This window comes from Cornus florida, unplaced genomic scaffold, assembly GCF_030987335.1.
Source record: "Cornus florida cultivar Cherokee Brave unplaced genomic scaffold, ASM3098733v1 CherokeeBrave_3.0.0_Hap2_Chr09, whole genome shotgun sequence".
Taxonomy (NCBI): domain Eukaryota; kingdom Viridiplantae; phylum Streptophyta; class Magnoliopsida; order Cornales; family Cornaceae; genus Cornus; species Cornus florida.
The window spans coordinates 10,668,052-10,691,337 of NW_026775579.1; the positions used below are offsets into that span (position 1 = coordinate 10,668,052).

General features: G+C 34.7%; 1 protein-coding gene across 1 annotated transcript; it reads right to left on the reverse strand.

The window, feature by feature from the left end:
• Positions 1-2,637: 2,637 nt before the first annotated feature.
• On the reverse strand, positions 2,638-5,208 carry LOC132273541 (GDSL esterase/lipase At1g71691-like). Its single transcript, XM_059774500.1, has 5 exons — positions 4,798-5,208; positions 4,108-4,229; positions 3,651-3,890; positions 3,300-3,549; positions 2,638-3,078 (listed from the first exon to the last, which is right to left on the reverse strand). The coding sequence occupies exons 1-5, from the start codon at positions 5,093-5,095 to the stop codon at positions 2,858-2,860; spliced, it is 1,131 nt and encodes a 376-aa protein (XP_059630483.1). The 5' UTR covers positions 5,096-5,208; the 3' UTR covers positions 2,638-2,857.
• Positions 5,209-23,286: the final 18,078 nt, after the last annotated feature.

Below are 23,286 nucleotides of genomic sequence, written 5' to 3' on the forward strand. Positions count from 1 at the left end.
TTTGATGATATCTTACTCATTTTACACTTTTGATTTGATATATGTAATGAGCATGCTATGTTGTTTAACATATATTAATTAGAGGTTATTTGAATTTGATTTGAAATTTAGAGAATTTAATTATTTGTTTAATTAAATTATATCTAGTGGCTCCATGGATCTATTTGTGTTTTAGAAGTTGTTTCTATATTCAAATCATGGACTTGGACTTGTTGTGTATTCACTTGGTTATGTTTTGAGTATTGGATAACATTGTTGTTCTCGTCATCCACCTGGCTCAAACACTCAATCACTCGCACTCGCTCGCGCTTATCACTTATTTGGTAGTGTCTCTCGCTATTTACCTGGCTCGAACACTTACTCGGTCTCAAACTCTCGCACTCGCTCGTACACTCACTAGCACTCTCTCATGCTTATCATTTACGTTGTAGTGTCTCTTGCCATCCACCTGGCTCGAACACTCACTTATACTCGCTCGTGCTTATCGCTTATTTGGTAATGTCTCTTGTCATCTACCGGGCTCGAACACTCACTCGCTCTTAAACTCTCGCACTCACTCTTGCTAACACTGACTAGCAGTCACGCATATTTTTCACTTACTTTGTAGTGTCTCTCGCCATCCACTTGGATCGAACATTCACTCGCTCTCAAACTCTCGCACTCGCTTGTGCTAGCACTCACTAGCACTCGCTCATGCTTATTGCTTACTTTGTAGTGTCTCTCGTCATCCACCTGGCTCAAACACTCACTCGCTCTTAAACTTTCTCAGTTGCTCTCGCCAACACTTAACGTGTACACTCTTCTGCCCTCGAATCACCAAACCCTAGCATCATGCCCAGGTCATCAAACCCTGCATCGTGTATCATGTCCAGGTCACTAAACCTTAAAGGCCTCACCTTCAAGTCAATAAACCCTGACATCAGACCCAGGTAACCAAACCCTGACATCATGCCCAGGTCATCAAATCCTGCATCGCGTATCGCTTCTAGGTCACTAAACCGTGAAGGCCTCACCTTCGAGTCAATAAACCCTGCCATCAAACCCAGGTTACCTGATGTCGCGTCTAGGTCACCATACCCTGCATCGCGCATCGCATCCAGGTCAAAGCTTAAAGGCCTCACCTTCGAGTCAACAAACCCTGGCATCGCGCCCAGCTGGTTACCAAACCCTAGCATCATGCCTAGGTTATCAAACCCTGCATCGTGTATCGTGTCCAAGTCACTAAACCTTGAAGGCTTCACCTTTGAGTCAATAAACCCTGGCATCAAACACAGGTTACCAAACCCTAGCATCATGCCCAGGTCATCAAACCTTACATCGCATATCGTGTCCAGGTCACTAAACCTTGAAGGTCTCACATTCGAGTCAACAAACCCTGGAATTAGACCCAGGTTACCAAACCCTAGCATCGCTCCTAGGTCACCATACCCCGGCATCACGCCCAGGTCACCATACCCCAGCATCACGCCTAGGTCATCAAATTCGAAGGCCTTACCCTTAAGTCACTAAACCCTAGTATTTCACTAGGTCGTCAAACCTCGCATATAGCACCACTCTCGAGTCATTTATACACGGCTACTCTTTTATGAATTCTACAAAGCTCACCCGCGCAGGGGGACTAAATGTAGGTGTCCAAAATAACTTAGCTCACACGGCCCACATAACTTAGTCAAACAGTCAAAGAACTACGCCACATCATCAACAATGACCAAATAGCTCGGTCAAATAGTAAACAGACTACGCCACATCATAAACGATGGCCCACAAGTCAAACGGTTAACGGACAAAGATAGGTGCTATTCACCACGTTATAGTATACATCGAGCAGAAGATCAAAGACTTAAAGACCTGAGTTGGGAGCAGGATTCAAGATTACCTAGGATCCGAGAGATACTTGGTTCGGTGGCTGAAATCCAAGGCTCATCGAGTCAACCCTCAACCTGCCTTGCAAAGAGAGAAATACCATTTTAACTCCCAACCATATTAACCTCATTTTAATTAATATAACTTTATAATTATTTGAGATATTTCTCTCTTTTAATTTTTATTTATTAATTCATATGTGAGGTCATTAGATGACATCATCCAACCTATCACCTAACCTATATAAGGAAGTGTTCCAAGGCCAAGAGGGGTAGTGCAAAACAGGGAGGAAAACACCTCCTAGACATTAAGAGCTCTCCCATAGGTTGTCTTCACAATCCCTAAACCTTTACCAAGGGAGTCAATGGTGTTTAGTACACTGCCATACTCATTCTCTCTCTCTCTCTCAAGTTTGCATGAGTTTCCACCTCTCTCAATCCATCTCAGATTCTACTGTGTTATGAGTTTGCCTCATCATTTATATATTTTATTGTGTTACGAAAACGAACCCCTTCAAGTTGTTTATCTATACTTTATATTCCACAACTATTCCGCATTGTGCAACTCACAGGTTTCTGCCACTTTGGTAGTCGAGGGGAGTTTCTTGCTCAAAGGGGCATAGTTGAAGGGGGGGTTTCTGCGCTATACCCTTAGTAGTAATGTTAAAAACAAGTATTCAAGAACTTAATATACTGTCCCAAAAAACAAAAAAAGAAAAAAAGGGGGGCCTAGAAGCTAGCTAGGTTCTTAAATATAATCTGCGAATGATCGACAAAATCAAACATGCATGAGTAGCATATTAATGGATATGATAGAAATACATCCACACATACAACTGTTGAGTCCCCAGCTAGCTAATTAAAGTCCTACATGCTCTTACTCTCGAGATACATAATAAGTGAATCGTCCATATATCGATGGAGTAGTAGCTAGCTAGCTAGCTAGTTGATAGAGAAAATTAAGTAATAGAAGCTGGTAGATGCATATATATGAATTAAAGATTGGCAAGCTGCTGTATGTTGATGGGATAAACAACATTTCGATCTCCACTGAAAGCCTTCCTTCCCATTATGATGTTCACTGCTTCGGTTGGGTGGAATGCATCCCAGAACACATACTGATCTCTGTTTAGACATGGTGTTTGGAAAGGAAGACACGTTATTTGCCCACTGTTTCGCCCGATGCCACAGCACCCACGATTTATCACACTGAATCCTGATTAATACGAAATTTCCAAGGAAATAATTAAATTAACAAGAGTAGTACTGCATGCATGAATGAATAATATCTACCCGTAATTGTTTTTTTTTTTTTTTTTTTTTTTTTTTTTTTTTTTTTTTTTTTTTTTTTTTTAATTAAGAGCTAGGTAGTATATATGTTGATGGAGGAGACATGCAAATGGTAGGAACGGTATGCATATATATATATATATATACCATAAGATCTATAGTTTGCAAGGATATCTTGGAACATATTGTGAATGTCAATGAAAATGATCTGGATGCCTGGGAGATTGGTGTTGAGGTTGTTAATCATGGCCTTCATGTTGTAATTGAAAGGTAAAACCAGTTGGTTCACTTCAGCCGAGCAGCGACCCGTGGTTTGTTGGGCGAGTATGCTAGGTATGCAACCCATTAGTCCAAGACCTGCAAGTACAAATTTCCGACCTCCAAGATTGTACAAGCGCTGTACATGTACATGTACATGTACGTAAATTATTAATAACAATAATTAACAATTAGAGAGTATGAAGTATAGGAATTAATTAAGCATATATGAATACATACAGTGAGTTGTTGAGTGTATTGTTGAATCAATAGATTTGCATATTGTTGGCCATCATACTGATTGCGAGTTGGGTAATTGGGCATGAGATAGTTGTTTAAGTAGTCATTGCTGCCCATCCCCACGAAGAATATGCACCGTGAAAGCGCCTGAGCCACATTCGCTGCACCCAAGTTGTTGCTTATTTGATCCAATGTGCTCTCGAAATTCCTTATTTGCTCATTGAATGGTATGCGACCAACCTATAGATATATATATATGCCACAGAAATAATATAAATAAATCATAAATTACATATATATATATAACTAGTTGGTTATCTGATCCAATGTGCTCTCGAAATTCCTTATTTGCTCATTGAATGGTATGCGACCAACCTATATATATATATATATATATATATATAACTAGTACAGCAAGCTAGGGTATACATATACTATAATTCTGAATAATTCTTACAAAATTTCTTCCTGTTATGTCAAGGATTCCAGCAGCTGCTGAGGCAAAATTGACTCCATGAAGTATTTGATCTCCAGAGGCTTCAGAGTAGGCAGGAATCAGAGGGAGTCCTAAGAGTTCAGCTACATTAACATGCACAAATTAATTAACATACATGTTATTTCATTTCATTTTTCATAGTTTGTACAAGTTTGCTAACTCAAAAAATAAACCGTGCATTAGGGATATGAGATTCGAAGTTTGTTAAATTAAATACTCCACCCCAAAAAAATAAATAAATAAAATTTAGTTGGACCAGTTTTTTCTCCATTGTACGTGTTGGCAAGCCTACATTTATAAGAATAATTAATGGCTATTGTAACTAAGCCAAAAAAAAAGACATTTTAATTTGTGTAGGTATTATTTTGTTTACTTAGCAAACTAAAAGCAACATAGGGCTACAGGCAGATCCTTCTAAATGCAAAATATGATTTTATAATATTATCAAGAGTAGTCTTAATTTCCTACTCTTTGGGACAGACAGAGAGAGAACCATAGCATATATGCTTCCTCCAAGATCTACAGTACAATAAATAAAGGAACAGGAGAAGAAAAGGAAACAAATTAAATTAAACTAGCTGCTTCAGGCCTCCAGCCAAGATCTAGAGTGAGAAAGAAAGATGATATATATATATACACACACACACATACCAATTTCATCAACCATGGTGTAACCATTGGAGAAGCGACCAGTAGGACCACCATTGAAATCGATGCCGTAAGGGTAATAGTTGGCCTTGGCAAGAGAAGGGAGGTTGTTGTTATTGCCATTGTCAATCAGAGAGTCTCCAAATATAAACATGGCGGGAACCATCTCTCTCTTACTAGCACTCCTATCTTCTTCTTCTGGTGCAAATGCTTCTTCATCTTGCCCCAACACTACTTGTACACTACTACTCATCAACAAAACAAACAACCAACAAAACTTGTACTTCAACTTATAATCCATCCTTCCCTTTTCCTTTTCCTTTTCCCTTTTCTTTTCTGTGTATCCAACCAAGTATGTGAAGATCTAGCTTTGATATATATATATATATATGTGGTTAAATATTGCTTACTAGTACTATAGAGTTGAGTATACAGTTTGCGATCCAGTGTGTTTTAATATAGCTAGCCCTAGTAATGAATGTGTTGGTTGGAAAGAAATAAATGCCTTCACCGGTAATTTCCCATGGCAGTAAATGCCTTGTAATTTCATCATTTATGCTGCCATTTGTTTAGGAATTAATTTACACTTAAACACCCCACGTTAACTTATTAGACAATTTGTTCTGCATCATAGTTATATTTTTATTCATTCAACTGAACTAGTAATAAATAGTTCATTATATGTGCTACTTCAGTATTTTTGGTGGGAGGCCGGTACTGCATTAAATTTGATTCTTAATTTTTTAAATCCACCTTCCCTCAACAGGTAGCATGCATGGAAAATTAATTGACTTGCTTTGGGAATTTCCAATGCATCTCCAAACCCATTTTTTTTTTTTTTTTTTTTTTTTTGCACCAATAACATCTCCAAATTCAATTCTTCAATTTTGTGGCATCATTATTTTTGAAAACCCACCTCAATCTTTTGGACTTTTTAATTTTAGCTAATGACGGTAACAGTAGTGCGACTTCTCGAATCCCCCCTTACCTCATTATCAGAATGTTAAAAAGTTGCATAAGAGCAAGACTTGCTTCAGTTAAGCTTAAGTGTTGTACAGATGTGAGGAAAATCAAATTCAATGGTGGAATTGCAGGAGTTATTTACACAAGGCTGCTCTTTTGCTCATGGTCAACATTTTCTTTTGGATTAAGATAGATTGCAAAGCTGCAACAACCAGTTTGATGTGTTGGATTTGGATAGCTGAATACAGTGAGTAATGGTCACTGGTTTAGTGGCTGCTGTGTTTTTGTTTTTTTTTTTTTTTTTTTCGAAAGGTAAGATATATTGATAATGCAACTGTACACGACCCAAGCAGAGCAATAGCCCAATACAACATACGAGCCCAAGGCTGTCAAAACATTGGCCCAAGCCCATCAATAGTCACCAAAGTTGAACAAAGACAATGATAGTCTACAAAACCCTAGATTAAAAGCTTGTCTACGCCAACAAAAGAATACAGTCTGGTTCGGAACAATGACTGAGAGAAGCTAAGCCGCTAAGCACACTCCTCCTGTAATCAATCCGGCGGCTCCGCCGGTGGTCTGATGAAGGCTCCGGGGAGTCCCCAATCGACGACTACTCTCGGTGCCGTTGTAGAGTCCTTCACTTTCATAGAGAAAAGGCATTATTTGACCATGTCCATCGTCTCCTTGAGGATTTGTGATTGTGATTTCCTCTTCCTTTTGAAAGCTCGATCATTTCGTTTAGTCTAGATCCTATTGATGAAGGTGGAGAGGGTAAGTTTGTTGATTGAGTTCTGTAGATTTCTCTGCTTCCAACGGCGCAATGCCTAGAGAATGAAATCCATCCAAGATGGAGGGGTTTGAAATCGGCACTTCATTTTGAAGAAGGTCCAAATTGGTGATGAAAATGGGCAAGAAAAAAATAGATGCTCATGCGATTCCGGACAAGAAAGATAGAGATGGCAGAGGCCGGCGCCAAGTACTGACTGCATACAATTCCGATCAAGGGTAGATAACCGGCCCTGCACAGCAAGCCAAAGAGAAAACATGCACCGAGGAATGGAGAAATTGTTCTAGACCAGGTGGTGCCAAGTTACCGGTAAGAAGTGAGGAGTAAGCCATCCAATTGTGAATCTAAGAGAAAAGGTTCCGTCCTGTGATGGGATCCAAAGATGTTCATTAGCTGAAGTGGAAGGTGGATCGATCAACAAGAGCTCCGGAAATTGAAGAATGCATTCTTTTGGAAAGTCCCAAACGCCATTTGTCACAAGTGTGGAGAGCTTCAGTCCTTGCAAAATTGGTGAGTTTCTAATGAAATCTGTCGTGGTGCGTAGAGTAAATGGACCATTAGGAAGCCAATTGTTATCCCAAAAGTCTGTCGAAGCCCCATTCCCAACTTTGACCCGGATCATCGACCTAACCACCCCTCTTAGGTGTAACAGCTTCTTCCAATTTCCTGAGCAGGCTTGGGGGATGTTCAAAGTCCAGAGATAACGATCCCTAACAAGCTGAACCCTTATCCATCTAGCCCAGATATTGTCCATATGCATAGCACTGACATTCCACAGATGCTTCAGACAAGCTGCAATGTTAACAACCTCCATGTTCCTAAACCCCAAACCTCCACAAACTTTAGGTCGGCAGACATTAGCCTATGTGACTTTGGCGCCTGTGTGCTTAAGTTCATTCCCTGACCATAGGAAATTCCGAAGTAGACAATTGATTTCATTAATGACAGATTTAGGGTGAATGAATAAGCTAATCCAGTAGTTTATCACGCTGAAAAGAACTAATTGAATGAGTTGTAATTGACCTGCATATGATAAAAGGCTTGATGACCAGTGAGTGATTTGCCTAGTGATTTTCTCGACTAGCCCCCTACAGTGGATAGCTTTAAGTGATGTAGATATAAGCGGAACACCTAGATACTTGAATGGCAACTCTCCTCGATCAAAGCCCAATAGTGTCCCAATATCATTAGCCATGTCTAAGCTAACACCAGAAACAAAGAAGTTACTCTTGGAAGGATTGATGCATAGCCCAGAAAGTGCAGAGAAGTGATCCAGTGATCTCTTGAGTGTGTCAATGGAGGCAAGTATTGGGATTTATATGCCCTGGCAAAGCAAATTCCTATTTGGATTAAAGTGACATAAGTTCCTGACGTTTCTGAAATATTTATGTTTTTATACAATTGGTGAATTCAATGTATTATGTTTCGATTCATTATAGAATTGATAGTGTCCACTTGATTACAAGAGATATTTATATATGTATGTGATGGCGATCAATACATGAATATAAATAGTAATCATAAATAGTTTATAGTCGGTAATTATGGATGGACTCATAATTAATTAAGACTTGAAATGGATCTGCGTTAGGTTGAGATATATTGCGAAAGCCGTCGTATGCAATTGCTCCCTCTCACCGTCATGGCATTTGACTCTTAAGCATGAGAAAATTATAGACTGTTTTATTAATTAATAATTACTTTGATTTGTTCAACGGATTCTTCGGGATCCTTAGACCGACACTTTGGGTAGTTATGTAATTAATAATTAGAGGATTATATTTTCAATATTTGTATCATTGCTACTTGTATTTATTTTGTATTGATTATGGTTGATCACAAAGTAAATTCGAAGGCCTTCGTATGTTTTTAGACAAAATGATTTATTATATATTTATTTATTTAAATTATTATTTTTGTTAAACAAATGTTTTATTGTGATCGAGCCAGAAATAATCAATGGTACCAAAATAAATATATTAATTAAGTAGTCGGATTGATAGCTTTATCTATCCGATAACTAATTATGCATAGAGAGGTCAAAGTGCAATATTGACTTAGAGGTTATTTATTATTTAATTGGAGTTCAATTAATTTCTTTTAGTGGAGTAGAAATTAATTTATGAATTGATTGAATTGGGTTCATGGACCGGGCCAATTATTAATTCATTGTAGCCAATAAAATAATAAGCCCAAATGATTCTCACTCATAGCCCAACTTGGTATTTGAATCATATTAGATTTGAGACATGTGAATTAGAGATTGAGAAGGATTTGTTGTTTCCTTTTCTTTATCTTTATGTTGCCTATAAATATACATGGTCTATGTATATTTTAGGGGGATTTTTTGGAAGAAGGAAAAAGGAATCTATTTTCTCTCTCTAGAAAATTAGGGTTTATGTTCTCATCTAATAGAGGGTCCCACAAGCTTAGTTTTCCAAGGTCATTTATGGAGGCTTATAAGTGATTACTAAAGGCAAAACAATTACCAAGGAGATGGAGATCCAAGGAGAAGGCATCTTGCTAAAGGATCTACAATAAATGAGAATATTCACTTTAGAGGAAAGATTTAAAGGTTTACTCAGACCTTTGATATAAGTATTCAATCTGTTACTTGAATGATACATCATATTTTATTTTTTGCATAAAACTTGTCTCTATGTGATGAATCAAGATCTATGAATCAAAATCCCTCAAAAAGTTTTTAAAACTAGCACGTTTCCCGACAGTGGTATTAGAGCATGGTTTGATTCATTACTAGAGATCATGTTTTTATCAAAATCATCATCATGGATTTAAATTATATATATATATATATATATATATATATATATATATATATATATATATATTGATGTATGATTTAATATATTGATACATGATGATGTATGTATAATTGTGAATGGATGATGATGTGTGTTTGGGCCATGGATGAAGCTTATAGGTCAATTGAATGTAATTTTATCTTTGGATGAATGTAATTAAGGCTTTGATTTAGCCGTTTGAAAGTTTAATGATGTAATTTAATTTTTTTTTCATTGTATTTCAAATTGTAAATATTTTTAAAGCCATGTAATTTTCATCAAAGGATGCTATGAAGCTTCAAGAAGGTCCAAGAGGGTTAAATTAGGCTTCAGTAATTTTCTGGAATTTTTCAGGAATTTTTTGGGCTTAAATTTAATTTTCTGGAATTTTTTAATTATTTTCGGCGGTTTTCCGGCAACTTTCCGGCGACCAGAGTGGCGCCGGCAGTAAAGGAGATGCCGGAAAGGAGATGGCCAATCCAGTGCAATGCGGTGCACCAGAATTAGGTGCAACCGCATGTATCATCCATCAGATCAAGAAGATAAGAAGAAATGATCTAGTGAGACGCAGAAGCGGTGCAATCATGCACTAACCTACTAGCTGGCGCGTGTTCCTCACGCGCTAGTCCCTGCCAGCACACCAGGCGTGTGGTAGCGCGTGCCATGCGCTGGTGCATTCAACCTGTGCGTCCAGGCGCGTGGGCGCGCGTGAAGGCGCATGCCACGCGCTACAGCACCTCCCAAGCGCGTGTGAGCGCGTAGAGGCGCATGCCACTCGCTGCTTCATCCCTCAGGCCTGTGCCAGTGTGCGTGGGGTCTTTCGGGCACGTCCTAAGCGCCGTTTTACCTTTTTAGAGGAGTACCAGCTTCCTACAGGTGTTTACAAGCTGTTGAAGGACGCCCGTATAATACTTAGAGCAATTAAATGTTAAAAGTTGAATCCATTGGCTATTTAAATTGCTCCTGTCTGTTATTTATTTATTTAACTGATGCATAGAATAATTAATTGTTTGTTCATGCATTGGATCCATGATATTTAATTAAATGACTTGATTTAAATTAATTAAATTATGAAAATTAATTGGATTTGATTACTAATTAATTAGAGGGCATTTATCAGGAAATGAAAAATTATTTTTGTGAATTATTTTTAAAGTGTGCCTCAAATTAAATATTAGTGAATCATTTAAAGTCTAAATATTTTCTAAATTTAATTGGATTAAAATCAAGGCGTTTTGTATGCATTATATCATGTAAATGAATAAATTCAAAATCCTAATTATTAATGATTAAAAATTGAGTGGGAGCGAGGATTTTTATACATTACCCCATGGTCTTCGTTATTAAAATCATTGTAATTAGATCTTCAAAAATAAGACCCCACGCATGATTTGAAGAGTCTTAATATTACAAGAATAGTTGTCTCATGAAAATAAAAATCTTAAATATTCATTGTAATTAGATCTTTAAAAATAAGGCCCTACGCATGATTTAAAGAGTCTAGATTATAATGACAAGATATTTAATGTTTTATTTTTCATTGGATCATTAATAACGTTATATACTCAATTTAAAATCAATAGTGTTAGCTCCCCAACGGAGTGGTCTACACTAGGTGATTTTAGAAAGGCTAAACATAATCGGGAATTATTTCATATAGATAGACAAGGCATTGTCTTAAGAGATATAGAGATGATGGGATTTACCCGGCAATAGCAATAATGAACTTCGCCAACCAAATAAGTTATTGGCATATTGGTTATCCGATTTTTCATGCAGTGGTTAAGGGACCCACATACTCTTTTAATAGAAGTGCTCGCTTAGTAACAAATGAATTTTAACAATAGTAATAATGAACTCTTCCATCAGGATAAGTTATTGACATATTGATGGTATGATTTATTATGCTACGATGTTGAGGGACCTGAATTAATTAAAATGGGTTGTTTACCAATAATGATAATGATCTCTTATTATATTGAGATTTATTATATTATGTAGTTAACAAACTCATTTTAATTTTAAATATGCATGATAGTATTAATAATTCACCTTTCATATTATATGAATGCATTTTTATTCAGATTAATTATGTCTAATCTATGTTATCTGCCTGCTAACATATTCAATGTATGTGGACCTCATTTATAATGACTGGAAAAAAAATTTAAATATTTTATTAACAACGTACGTAAGGGTACAAAATGTATTTAATACTCCTATACCTAATTCATTTACTTTAAGATACTTAATGAGATGTTTTAGTGAGATTAGATAGGACGTATGCCTACGTACTATGTCAGACTTGAATACCATCAAGATAGCCTAAGGAACTCCAGTATGAAATCGAATTTTGAAAAATGATAGTTTATTATTTAAAAATAAGCTGGAGATCTATAGGGCTGACTTGGGTGGTAAGTTTCAAAATTGACATGATTATTGCCTTGTTACCAAACTAGTTCGGCTCTTTTAGAGTGAACTAAATAAGGAATTAGTTTGAGTTCACACTCACTGATATTCTTATAGAATTGGTAATAAATGAAGGGATAATCAAAAGCATAGGTATTCTTATCAATCTAACCTAGTCTATACCATCTTCTTCTAGGCCCAAGTGGAAGGGCAAAGCAAAGAAGAAGGATGATTATAGGACTAGGCTAGCACAAAACATAGGTATCCAAAAGGTTAAAGGGAATAAGGCAGTATATATTGAAGGCGAAGGAAACTGTTTCTTTTACCGCTAACTAAAACACTAAAGGACGAACTGTCTAAGCAGTGACGTGGCATAGGAAAATATATATTTAGTCATTGAGCCATGTTATGTGGTTGCATCTATTAATTCCTGATGGATAGATTCTGGAGCCACTAAACATGTTTGCAATTCATTGTAAGGATTTCAGTAATCCAGAAGCCTTGATGATATGGATGTATATTTATCTTTTGACCTGATGCTAAGGTTGTAGTTAAGTCAGTGGGAGTATTACATCTGAAATTAGAGAGTATGAGGATATTAGTATTAGAGAACAATCTTTATGCACAGAAGTTAGACACAATCTAATTTTTATTTCACTTGTGGTTTATAAAAACTGTGTTGTTATTTTGTAAAACTGGTTTTATAAAATTGAATAGATATGCGATTACTTCTGGTGCATTGAAAGATGGTTAATATACTATAATCACAAACTCTTAAGATTTGCAGGATGTAGAAACTAATGTTGCATCTTCTAGATTGAGTGTTAAGAGAAAATTTGTTATTCCTAACTCATTGTATTTTTTTGGTGTCTATTTTTGGGTTGTAATCAATCAAAATGAGATTCAAAGATTGGTCAAAGAAGGTTTATTACCTAGTAAGGCAGAGGAGCCTAAACCAAATTTGTGAATCCTATTTTGAAGGATAGATAACTCTAAGGGCTTAATCAGCCAAATGAAATAGACATAAAGAACAATTGGAGTCGGTACACACGGATACGTGTGGTCTTATGAACATCCAAGCAAGATTACTCACGTTTTGGATAAATTTACCTGTTACAACACAAGTCTTATACTTTTGGTATATTCCGAGAGGGTCAAGACTGATGTGGAGCACAAATTAGGTAAACTTATCAAAACACTTCGATTTGATCGTGTATATGAGTATTTCTAGGGATAGTGCAAAGACTATATGGTCAATGAGGGTGTTGTATACCAGTTTTCCGCAATTGACGCTCAATGGATTGAGGTGTCAAATAGGAATAATAGAATTTTGCTTAACATGGTTAGATCTATGAATGGTTATGCTACATTATCTCTTTCATTTAAAAGTTTAGCATTAATGATATCGATGCGCATTATAAACTGCATTCCATCTTAGTCTGTCTTAAGAATACCGTTTGAGCTGTGTTTTTGACTAAATCTTAGTTTGAATCACATGCACATATGGGGTAGTCTTGCACATGTGCGCTTGATATAGACAAGTAAGTTGGAAACAGATCATACACATGATAGATTTGATAGCTACTCTAAATGCACTAGGATGGATTATTTTATGATCTCAATGATAAAAGTTGATTGTTTACACTCACTGTTTATCTATAGGAGGATTATATTATGAATTACATACCTAATAGCATAAGGTTAGAGAATATGGTATGAGTACCAAATGTACCACATGTGAACACACTTATTATGGAGATTGAGAATAATATATGAATTCCCTGTTGATGCGTCAGTATCATCTAGTACACAGATTCCTGCATCAGTACATTATAGTAGTGGGAGGATTATCATCCAATCCGACAGAATCATGTTTTTAGGTGAGACCGCTATGGACATCCCTGTTAAACATGAGTTGGACCCATAAGCTACACGGAAACGTGAACCGATATGGATACAGATCGTTTTGGCAAGTTACTATGAAATCAGAGTTGGAATCTATGTATTCTAATAAATTCTGGGATCTTGTAGAACTTTCTAGTAAGGTGATATCTATGGAAGGCAAGTTAATCTACAAAAAGATACTAGAAGATTTCTTAGTGAATAAATCATGAGTGTACAAGGGAATGTCATTATTTTTCTGATTCTATATATATTTATGACATTCTACTCATTTAGAATGATGTAGAAGTTTTGTTGTCAATAAAGAGGTAGTTGTTCAATTACTTTTAAATGAAGGATTTTCAAAATGTAAGCTATATTCCTAGGATCAAGCTTTTGCAAGATCAAGTTAAAAGGAAAATAAGCTTATCTTAATAATCCTATATTGATAAAGTTTTAACCAAGTTTGGTATGCATAACTCAAAGAATGAGTTCTTGCTTTATTGATATGGATTGCTCTCTCTAGTAAGTAGTTTTCCAAGACTAGTAGATGAGATTGAGCAAATGAGACTGGAACTATATGCTTTGGCATATGGGAGTCTCATATATGCCATGATCTATACCAAACAGGACATCCGCTACATTGTAGGGATAGTCAGATGATATCAGTCCAATCCTGGACTTGATAACTGGTCTGTTGTGAAAAATATCATTAAGTACCTAAGGAGAATCAATGATATCACACTCATTTATGGATGTGATGATATGGTTCTAGTCAAGTATGCTAGTTCTGATTTTCAATCAGAAGTAGATACAATGAGGTTCACGACTTAGTGTATGTTCACTCAATGGAAGGAAAATCAGTTAGTAGATTGTTAAGCAGATTTCAACTGCTGACTTTAACCTGCAGGTAGAGTACATTACAGCCTTAAAGGCGGCAATGGAAGCCTTTTTGGTTTGATCTCACTGATTTAGATGTTATGGAGTATACTAGTCTGCCTATCGAGCTATATTGCGACAATAATGCAGAAGTTGTGACGGCCCAAGTTTTGTAAACCCGGTGCGTCAGTGATGACTAAAAGATGACCCGATAACGGATCCGAAATGCGAAAGCGAAAGGTGAAACAACGGTCTCTAATGATACAATGCGTCTCTAAGACACCAATGTGACCCTCAATGAGGTCATAGAACCCAAAGGAAAACAAATGCGGAAGTGTCGTTTAAAAAACGGACAAAAAGGAACCTAGGGGCAAAATGGTCATTTTATAAAAAAAAAAGGATTCAAGTGCTATCAAGCACACCACTGGGAAGACAATGAAAACTAATCATAATGGACTCAAGAATTTTATTATTCGGATTCCGGACGAAGGAGAAACGACAAAACAAAGAAAAACGAGCAATAAAGCTAAAAGGGTAAACTGGTAATTATCTAGAAATATTTGGATACAACCGAGCACACCGTTGGATAGAAAATGAAAAATTAATCAATTTCAAAAAAAAATTCACTTGATTTGGAGTCCGGATGAGGGAGAACGGTCAAAAACAAAATCGACATTGCGGCGGCCCAACGAAGGCCGTGACAGCTACAGTGTCGTCAACTCAATACTGCTGCAACTGAGAGTAAAAACGGGCATCTAAACGGCCTTTTCTAGAAAAACTCAAAGAAGAAACCCTCCCCCCCCCTAAAATCAAGTTTCCTACCCTGAGCGCGGACGAAAATAAAAAAAATGCATTGTAAAATATCCAAAATACCCTCAAGAAAATCAGGTCTAGAGGTCAAAAATCATTCTAAGTTACTGCCCAAAGAAAAGAAATGGGGCTTCGGAAGGTTTTTAAATTGCCTAAATTGAAAATGCAATCTTAAAATACACCCACAAGACCCCCGGAAGTTTCGGATCGGTCGTCACACTTTTAAAAAAAAAAGTCGATGAATAGTACCAAGTACATTTGACTCTAAAGTCGGCAAAAACCTGGCAGCAATGGATTTTCGAAAAAAAAAAAAAAAAAAGATTTTTGAGGGCCAAGATGGCATTTTCTGAAAAAACACAAAGAAGAAACCCCCCTCAAAATTGAGTTTTCTACGTGACTTAAGAGAAAAAATGAAAAAAATGCATTGTGAAATATCCGAAATGCCCCTGGAACAGAATAGGGTAAAACTCCCTAAAAATGCTACTTAGAGTTTTTGTTTCATCAAGGATGGTGTTGTTTGCCAAAGTGAGCATACAAGCATATGTAATGTGATAAAATAGATGTGTTGCAATGGCCTATGGCCTCATGGCATGTCATATGCAAAATAGAATCCTTCAATGCATTAATCCACATATCTTCCATAGGCAACAATGAAGTTCAAAGTTAGTATACATTTCACATAAGTGTCTTTGGCCCTTGGCCTTATTACAACCACATTCTAAGAGTGCCAAAAGGTGCACTTAAGTGCACATTACATAACTTAGACAACAAGTACAAGTTTTATCAAAGTAAACAAAATTAGGACAAGATATGCTAACATATGTATATTTTATGTCATCAAAATACTTCAAGAACTCTAGTTAGTCTAAGAATGTTGTGCATCCCACACTAAGGCTTCTTTACCTGCAAAACACCCATTAACTTAGGGGTGAGTAAACAAGTTTACTCGTAAGGAGTGCATGGGTTTATCTTTGTACCAAGTTACAATTCAATACCATTTAATTCATGCTATCAAGTGACAATAGAACTTTCAACATAACACAATGAGATGTAATTTCACAAAGTCAACAACTTGGAATTTAAATGCGAAATCAAACCAAAGTGGATACTTGGATGTCACGCCGGATCAAACTGACAATGTGGTTACTTTAGGGTTACTAGCCCATGGGTAACCTCCCTATGTGTGCACTAGACTATATAGAGGGATAATCCCCCGTACTATAACCAAGTCCTAGCCGTAGCCAAACAACGACATTCCCAAGTTTCCAAAATTAACAAATTGTGCAACAACGTATATATATCAACATATCAACTCTTTACCAAGCACAATCCAATTTTGGAAACTTATACAATACATGCTCAAAGTCTACAACTACTTTGGCATGAAAGATGTCAAATACAAAGTGTGCAATTCCTTACACATGGCAACAATATATTCAATAAGGAAAAACATATTCTCATGAATATAAAAGTAACAACTATATTATCCAATGCTCAAAAATAATCAAGTGAATATACACCAAATCCAAGTCCATGATTTAAATATAAAAACAACTTCCAAAAATACAATTAAATCCATGGAGTAATAAAATAGAATTTAATTAAACATAAATAGTTAAATTCTCTAAATTCCAAGTTAACCCCAAATAACCTCAATTTAATATATATTGAAGGACATGTCATGGTCATCACATATATAACATCAAATGACAATTTAAGTGATTAAAACACTTAAAACAAAATTAATCAAACTAATTAATTAATTCCCTCTAGATTTTTAAACAATTCCAAATGCCCTCAATTTAATCTATGTTAGAGAACATGCCAAGGCCTATCCAAATATCACATTACATCATGATTTCATGCTTGCTATCACCATATGAATTAAACTTTCACAAAAGATAAATATTAAATAAATTTTGCAATTCTTATCCAAATGGCCCAAATTTAATATATGTTGTAGCACATGTTATGGTTATTATATAAATCACTTCAAAACTTGATTTAAGTCATAGGAGCATATAAATAAAAATTAATTAAATTAATTCATTAATCCCTCTAGATTTTAAAACAACTCTAAATGACCTCAAATTAACATAAGTTATGAATCAAGCCATGATCATGTTATTTATCAAGTCTAAAGTGAATTACATACAAGTTACAATTAATCATTTATTTCTCATTTTAATACAAGACAAACATATAACTTAGATATCACTATAAGAACAAATAAAATCACTTGGAAGATAAATGATAACACCCCTTACTTCAATAGAGAATTGAATCTCTATAATCCAAGCAACCAAGCTCAAAATGGAAAACAAGTTTAGGGTTAATAAAGAGGGGAGTGAGATGAAGCTTTTGTCTTCCAAAGTTTTATGTCTAAGGTGAGTGGAAGGAAGCCAAAATGAAGAAGAAAGCTATTAACCAAGCTTTTCTCCAATGGTGGCTCGGTTATGATTCTTGAAGACAAGTGAAAATGAAAATGATAAAGTATAAAATGGTGAGTGGAAGGGCTAGAAATCCTCCACTCACTATGTGCTCTTACACTACCTCTCACACACACACAATGCAAGACTAATTGGTGAACCTACACTTGTCATGAATCTATGGTTCATTCCTAGGCTTAATCTCAAGCCTACACTTGTCACCATCCTATGTAAACTTCTAAGATTTAATATTGAACCTACATTTGTCAACCATTCATGCCAACAAGTGTACCAATCCTAGGCCAACAAGTGGGTGAATCTCCACCCTCCACATGTCATCATCCAAGGCATCAAAGTGTTTCCACACAAATGTTAACAAGTGGACCAATGAGAGTGTGACACTTGTCACACTTTTCAAAAATTACAAACAAGTCCTTTTTAAAAATATCTTCCAAATTAAATTACAAAATGGTCCCTAAGACAAAAAATAATTACTTTACTTAATTACCCAAAACCCCTCAAGTTATGGATAATTATAAAAGTCTTGTTTTCATGGCTTTACAAAGAAAGTAAGCATTTAATATGCATTTCTAAAAAAATAAAAATGTAGATGTTATGAAATTTAATTATCATGAACGTATGCAAAACCGGAATCAAATCCGAACACAAAAAATGAGGTTATGCAAGTAAAAGTGAAAAACGAAAAGAGGACGAAATAAGGAAAAGACGAAAAAATGAATAGTGTCAAAAAATAAAAAAATGTGGAAATGACTCGATCCTCAAAAGAAGTTGTCAATCCAAAGGAAAGAGTCTCAGAAACCATTTTCGAGCACTCGAAACGACACTAAGAGGCGGGAAATCAAACCCGAAAAGGAAAAGACAATGAAAAAAAAAAATTTATCTGCAAAATTTGAAGAAAGGGAAAGAAATGAAAATGACCAGGTCATTACAGAAGTAGTCCAAACCAATGACCCAAGGTTCCATAGAGGAACAAGATACACTGAGAGGAAGTATCATGTTCTACATGATATTGTCCGGCAAGAAAATGTACTTGTGGCTAGAACATTACATTGGAACACAACTTTGTTGATCTATTAACAAAGGTGTTATTGATTAATAATTTTGATCATTATCTGGATAACATTGGAGTTAGATGCAATTTGAATTGGCTATGAGGGCAAGTGGGAGCTGTTGGGATTTATATGCCCTAGCATAGCAAATTCCTATTTGGATTAAAGTGACATAAGTTCTTGACGTTTCTGAAATATTTATGTTTTATACAATTGGTGAGTTCAATGTATTATGTTTCGATTCATTATAGAATTGATAGTGTCCACTTGATTACAAGAGATATTTATATATGTATGTGATGGCGATCAATATATGAATATAAATAATAATCATAAACGGTTCATAATCGGTAATTATGGATGGACTCATAATTAATTAAGACTTGAACTGGATCTATGTTAGGTTGAGATATATTGCGAGAGCCGTTGTATGCAATTACTCCCTATCACCGTCATGGCATTTGACTCTTAAGCATGAGAAAATTATAGACTCTTTTATTAATTAATAATTACTTTGATTTATTCGGCGGATTCTTCGGGATCTTTAGACCGACACTTTGGGTAGTTATGTAATTAATAGTTAGAGGGTTATATTTTCAATATTTGCATCATTGCTACTTGTATTTATTTTGTATTGATTATGGTTGATCACAAAGTAAATTCGAAGGCCTTCGTATGTTTTTAGACAAAATGATTTATTATATATTTATTTATTTAAATTATTATTTTTATCAAACAAATGTTTATTGTGATCGAGCCAGAAATAATCAATGGTACCAAAATAAATATATTAATTAAGTAGTCGGATTGATGGCTTTATTTATCTGATAACTAATTATGCATAGAGGGGTCAAAGTGCAATATTGACTTAGAAGTTATTTATTATTTAATTGGAGTTCAATTAATTTTTTTTAATGGAGTAGAAATTAATTTATGAATTGATTGAATTGGGTCCATGGACCGGGCCAATTATTAATTCATTGTAGCCAATAAAATAATAAGCCCAAAGGATTTTTACTCATAGCCCAACTTAATATTTGAATCATATTAGATTTGAGACATGTGAATTAGAGATTGAGAAGGATTTGTTGTTTCCTTTTCTTTATCTTTATGTTGCCTATAAATATACAAAATCTATGTATATTTTAGGGGGATGTTTTTGAAGAAGGAAAAAGGAATCTATTTTCTCTCTCTAGAAAATTAGGATTTATGTTCTCATCTAATGGAGGCTCCCGCCTTACCTCCCCCTCATTCACTATTTCAATTAATGGGGAATTTTAAGGGCACTTCTCAGGGGTTAGGGGGTTGAGACAAGGGGACCCTATCTCTCCTCTACTCTTTGTAATTGCTATGGAAGTATTCACCTCCATCACTAAGAAACACATCACTGACAATTCCCAATTCAAATATCACTCCAGATGTCGAGGGTTGGGTATATCTCACCTAATATTCGCTGATGACCTTCTACTCTTTTCCTACGGGGATCTTGCTGCTGGGAAACGTGCTAGATTTAAAAACTTTTTAAGGGATTTTGATTCATAGATCTTAATTCATCGCATAGAGACAAGTGTTATGCAAAAAATAAAATATGATGTATCATTCCAGTAACAGATTGAATACTTACATCAAAGGTCTGAGTAAACCTTTAAATCATTCCTCTAAAGTGAATGTTCTCACTTATTGTAGATCCCTTAGCAAGATGCCTTCTCCTTGGATCTCCATCTCCTTGGTAATTGTTTTGCCTTTAGGAATCACTCATAAGCCTCTATGAATGACTTTGGAAAACTAGGCTTGTGGGACCTTATCCAATCCACAAAAATAGTGGGAAAGCCAAAAAGAACCAGTGAATCAATAAGAAAGTCCCACCCAATAGTGTCAAAAGCCTTCATTAAGTTAACTTTGATAGCACATCTAGGAGGCATAAGCTGTCTATGATACCCCGTGTTGATGTGTTGGATCTGCAAGTTATTTTGTAGGTAATTTTGTTTTTGTGGTGTTGGTGGTGCCTTGGAGAATGTTCCTTAGGCCCTCTCTTGGTCCATAATTGGACTCTGAACATTTTTTATTTTATTTTTTATTTTATTATTATTTTTTTATATACAAGTTTACCCATTCAACTAAAAAAACATAGTGTGATTTCTCTCTCCAAAAATAATAATTTTTTTTATTTTGACTTTTTTTCAATGACTATATCAGTTAAGGCTATATTTTTAATGGTTATATTTTTCACCTTATATAAACACTCATTTGAGAATCCTAACTACATTCATATCTTGCATTGTAATAAAATATCATTATCCATCTTCTTCAATCTTGAAGGAGTATACACTAAAGATGAATTGGATTTGAGGTAAATGATAGTACGGGTTAATGAATTTATAAAGGTGAAAATGAAGGAAAACAAAAAGAAAGGAAAAAAAAATCAATTTTTTTAGAAAAATAAAAAATAAAATTGAACTTTTTTTGCCAATGAGCCTGTGTTAGGCACTATTTGTTTCAGCCAAACATTGCTTAACAACTCTTATTTTAGTCTTGTGCAAGGTAAAAAAGAAGAAGCCAAAAAACCAGAATTGGGGTTTCGATCTAAGCCAAACAAGCCCATAAGACTATTGCCCAATTTAAACTAATTAAACTGTCGAAAGAAAAACTTGGTGATCCATTCCTCCAGGCACTGTTTTTGGGTTCACTTTTCGCAATTATGCTGAACCATACCTAAATCGTAAAAAGTGGACTTTGGGCTCGTAGAAATAGGTTTCCACAAGTCCAATGGAGATGTTCTTAGTTATTGTGTTGCTTACTTCCTATATGTGAGTGTATATATATATATATATATATATATATATTTATTTATTTATTTATTTATTTTCATACCTATTTGACTCAAAAGGAGTGCTAGCTCACCCCTCCTAGTAGATCGGATTCAGACTAGATATGGCCTGATCCGATTTGAATTCGATAAACCTTTTACTCGATCCGATCCGATTCGATAATTCAACGAATTTTTTTAAAGTGAATCCATATTGTTAATAAATGGATATCCTATCCAATCCGATAAAGTTGTAGTTTTTTTATATATATATATAAAATAAAAATAAAAATTAATGTCAAAAGTGAATAAAAAAAATGTTTAGAAAAAAAAATAATAAAAATTGATAAAAGACAAATGATAAATAATTATGGAAGGAAAAGAAAAAAAAAAAAAAAAGATAGTATGTATATTATGAGATTTATTAGCACGTCGATGAGAACATAACACTATTGTAAGTATAATATTATAATTAATATATATATCTATATATATATATATATATATATATATTTATATATAATATAAAATATTAGTCTTTGGTTATTTTTAATACTTTTTATTTTTTGTACAAATTTGATAGGAGATTGATGTATATATATAATATAAATTAAAATTAGTTTTTGGTTATTTTTTACTACTTTTTTTTTATAAATCTGATAGGAGTATTGATATATATAAATATATATAGTATAAAATATTAGTCTTTGGTTATTTTAAGGTCCTAAAAACCTGGTAAGAAAGGGCTGAGTCGAACCCAAACCCCACACAATTCAGGGAAGTGTCTCTATGGACTAGTTAGCTCACCCTCATTATTTACTTAACACATACGTAGGTAAATACAAATATATTTTTCAAAATTCATTTTACTTATTATTTTAATCATTTTTTTCGGCAACAGAATTTGAATTCTGTTTTACAACTGAAGCTTTACTCACCTGGTTAATTGATCTATAAATTTTACGAATCAAATATATATATTTGATGACTTCCTTATGAATTTCAATGTTAAAAATCATATGGTTTACCAAATGACTAAAAAGTTTAAATCTTTCGTGTTTATATATATATATATATATATATATATATATATATATATTTGAATTAATTGTAACACATTCCTTTCAAATCTGGTTAATTCCATTTCATTTAAAATTATGTTTTAGCCCTCTACAATTTATTATAATTTTAAGGAAACGTAATACATGCACCAATTTATTATAATGAATTATCAAATTAAATATTTTTTATTAATTATTTATGCACAATTCAAATAAATAAAATACCTTATTTCTTTATTTATTACATAAATAATCAATAATAAAAAAAAAAACCGAACAATTAATTGTAACAAATAGATACAACTATTTTTTAATTTTTAAAAAAATTGCTTTACGGGCAGGAGGGAGTATTACAAATGTGAACCAGTTCCACGGTGTGTCAATCCCTCAAAGACCGAAGTAGTGGGTCATTCCCATAAATAATTGAGAGAGAGAAAAAAAGAAAGTGTGTCATTAAATCCTTTGGGAAGAGGAAAGGAACCTTTTGTCTCGATTTACTACAAAGCAGGTTAAGGTGGTGCACGCATTGAATTCGTTTGGAAACAGTTCAACTGCCGCTGTGTAGTAACTAGTAAGATAAACTATATCCA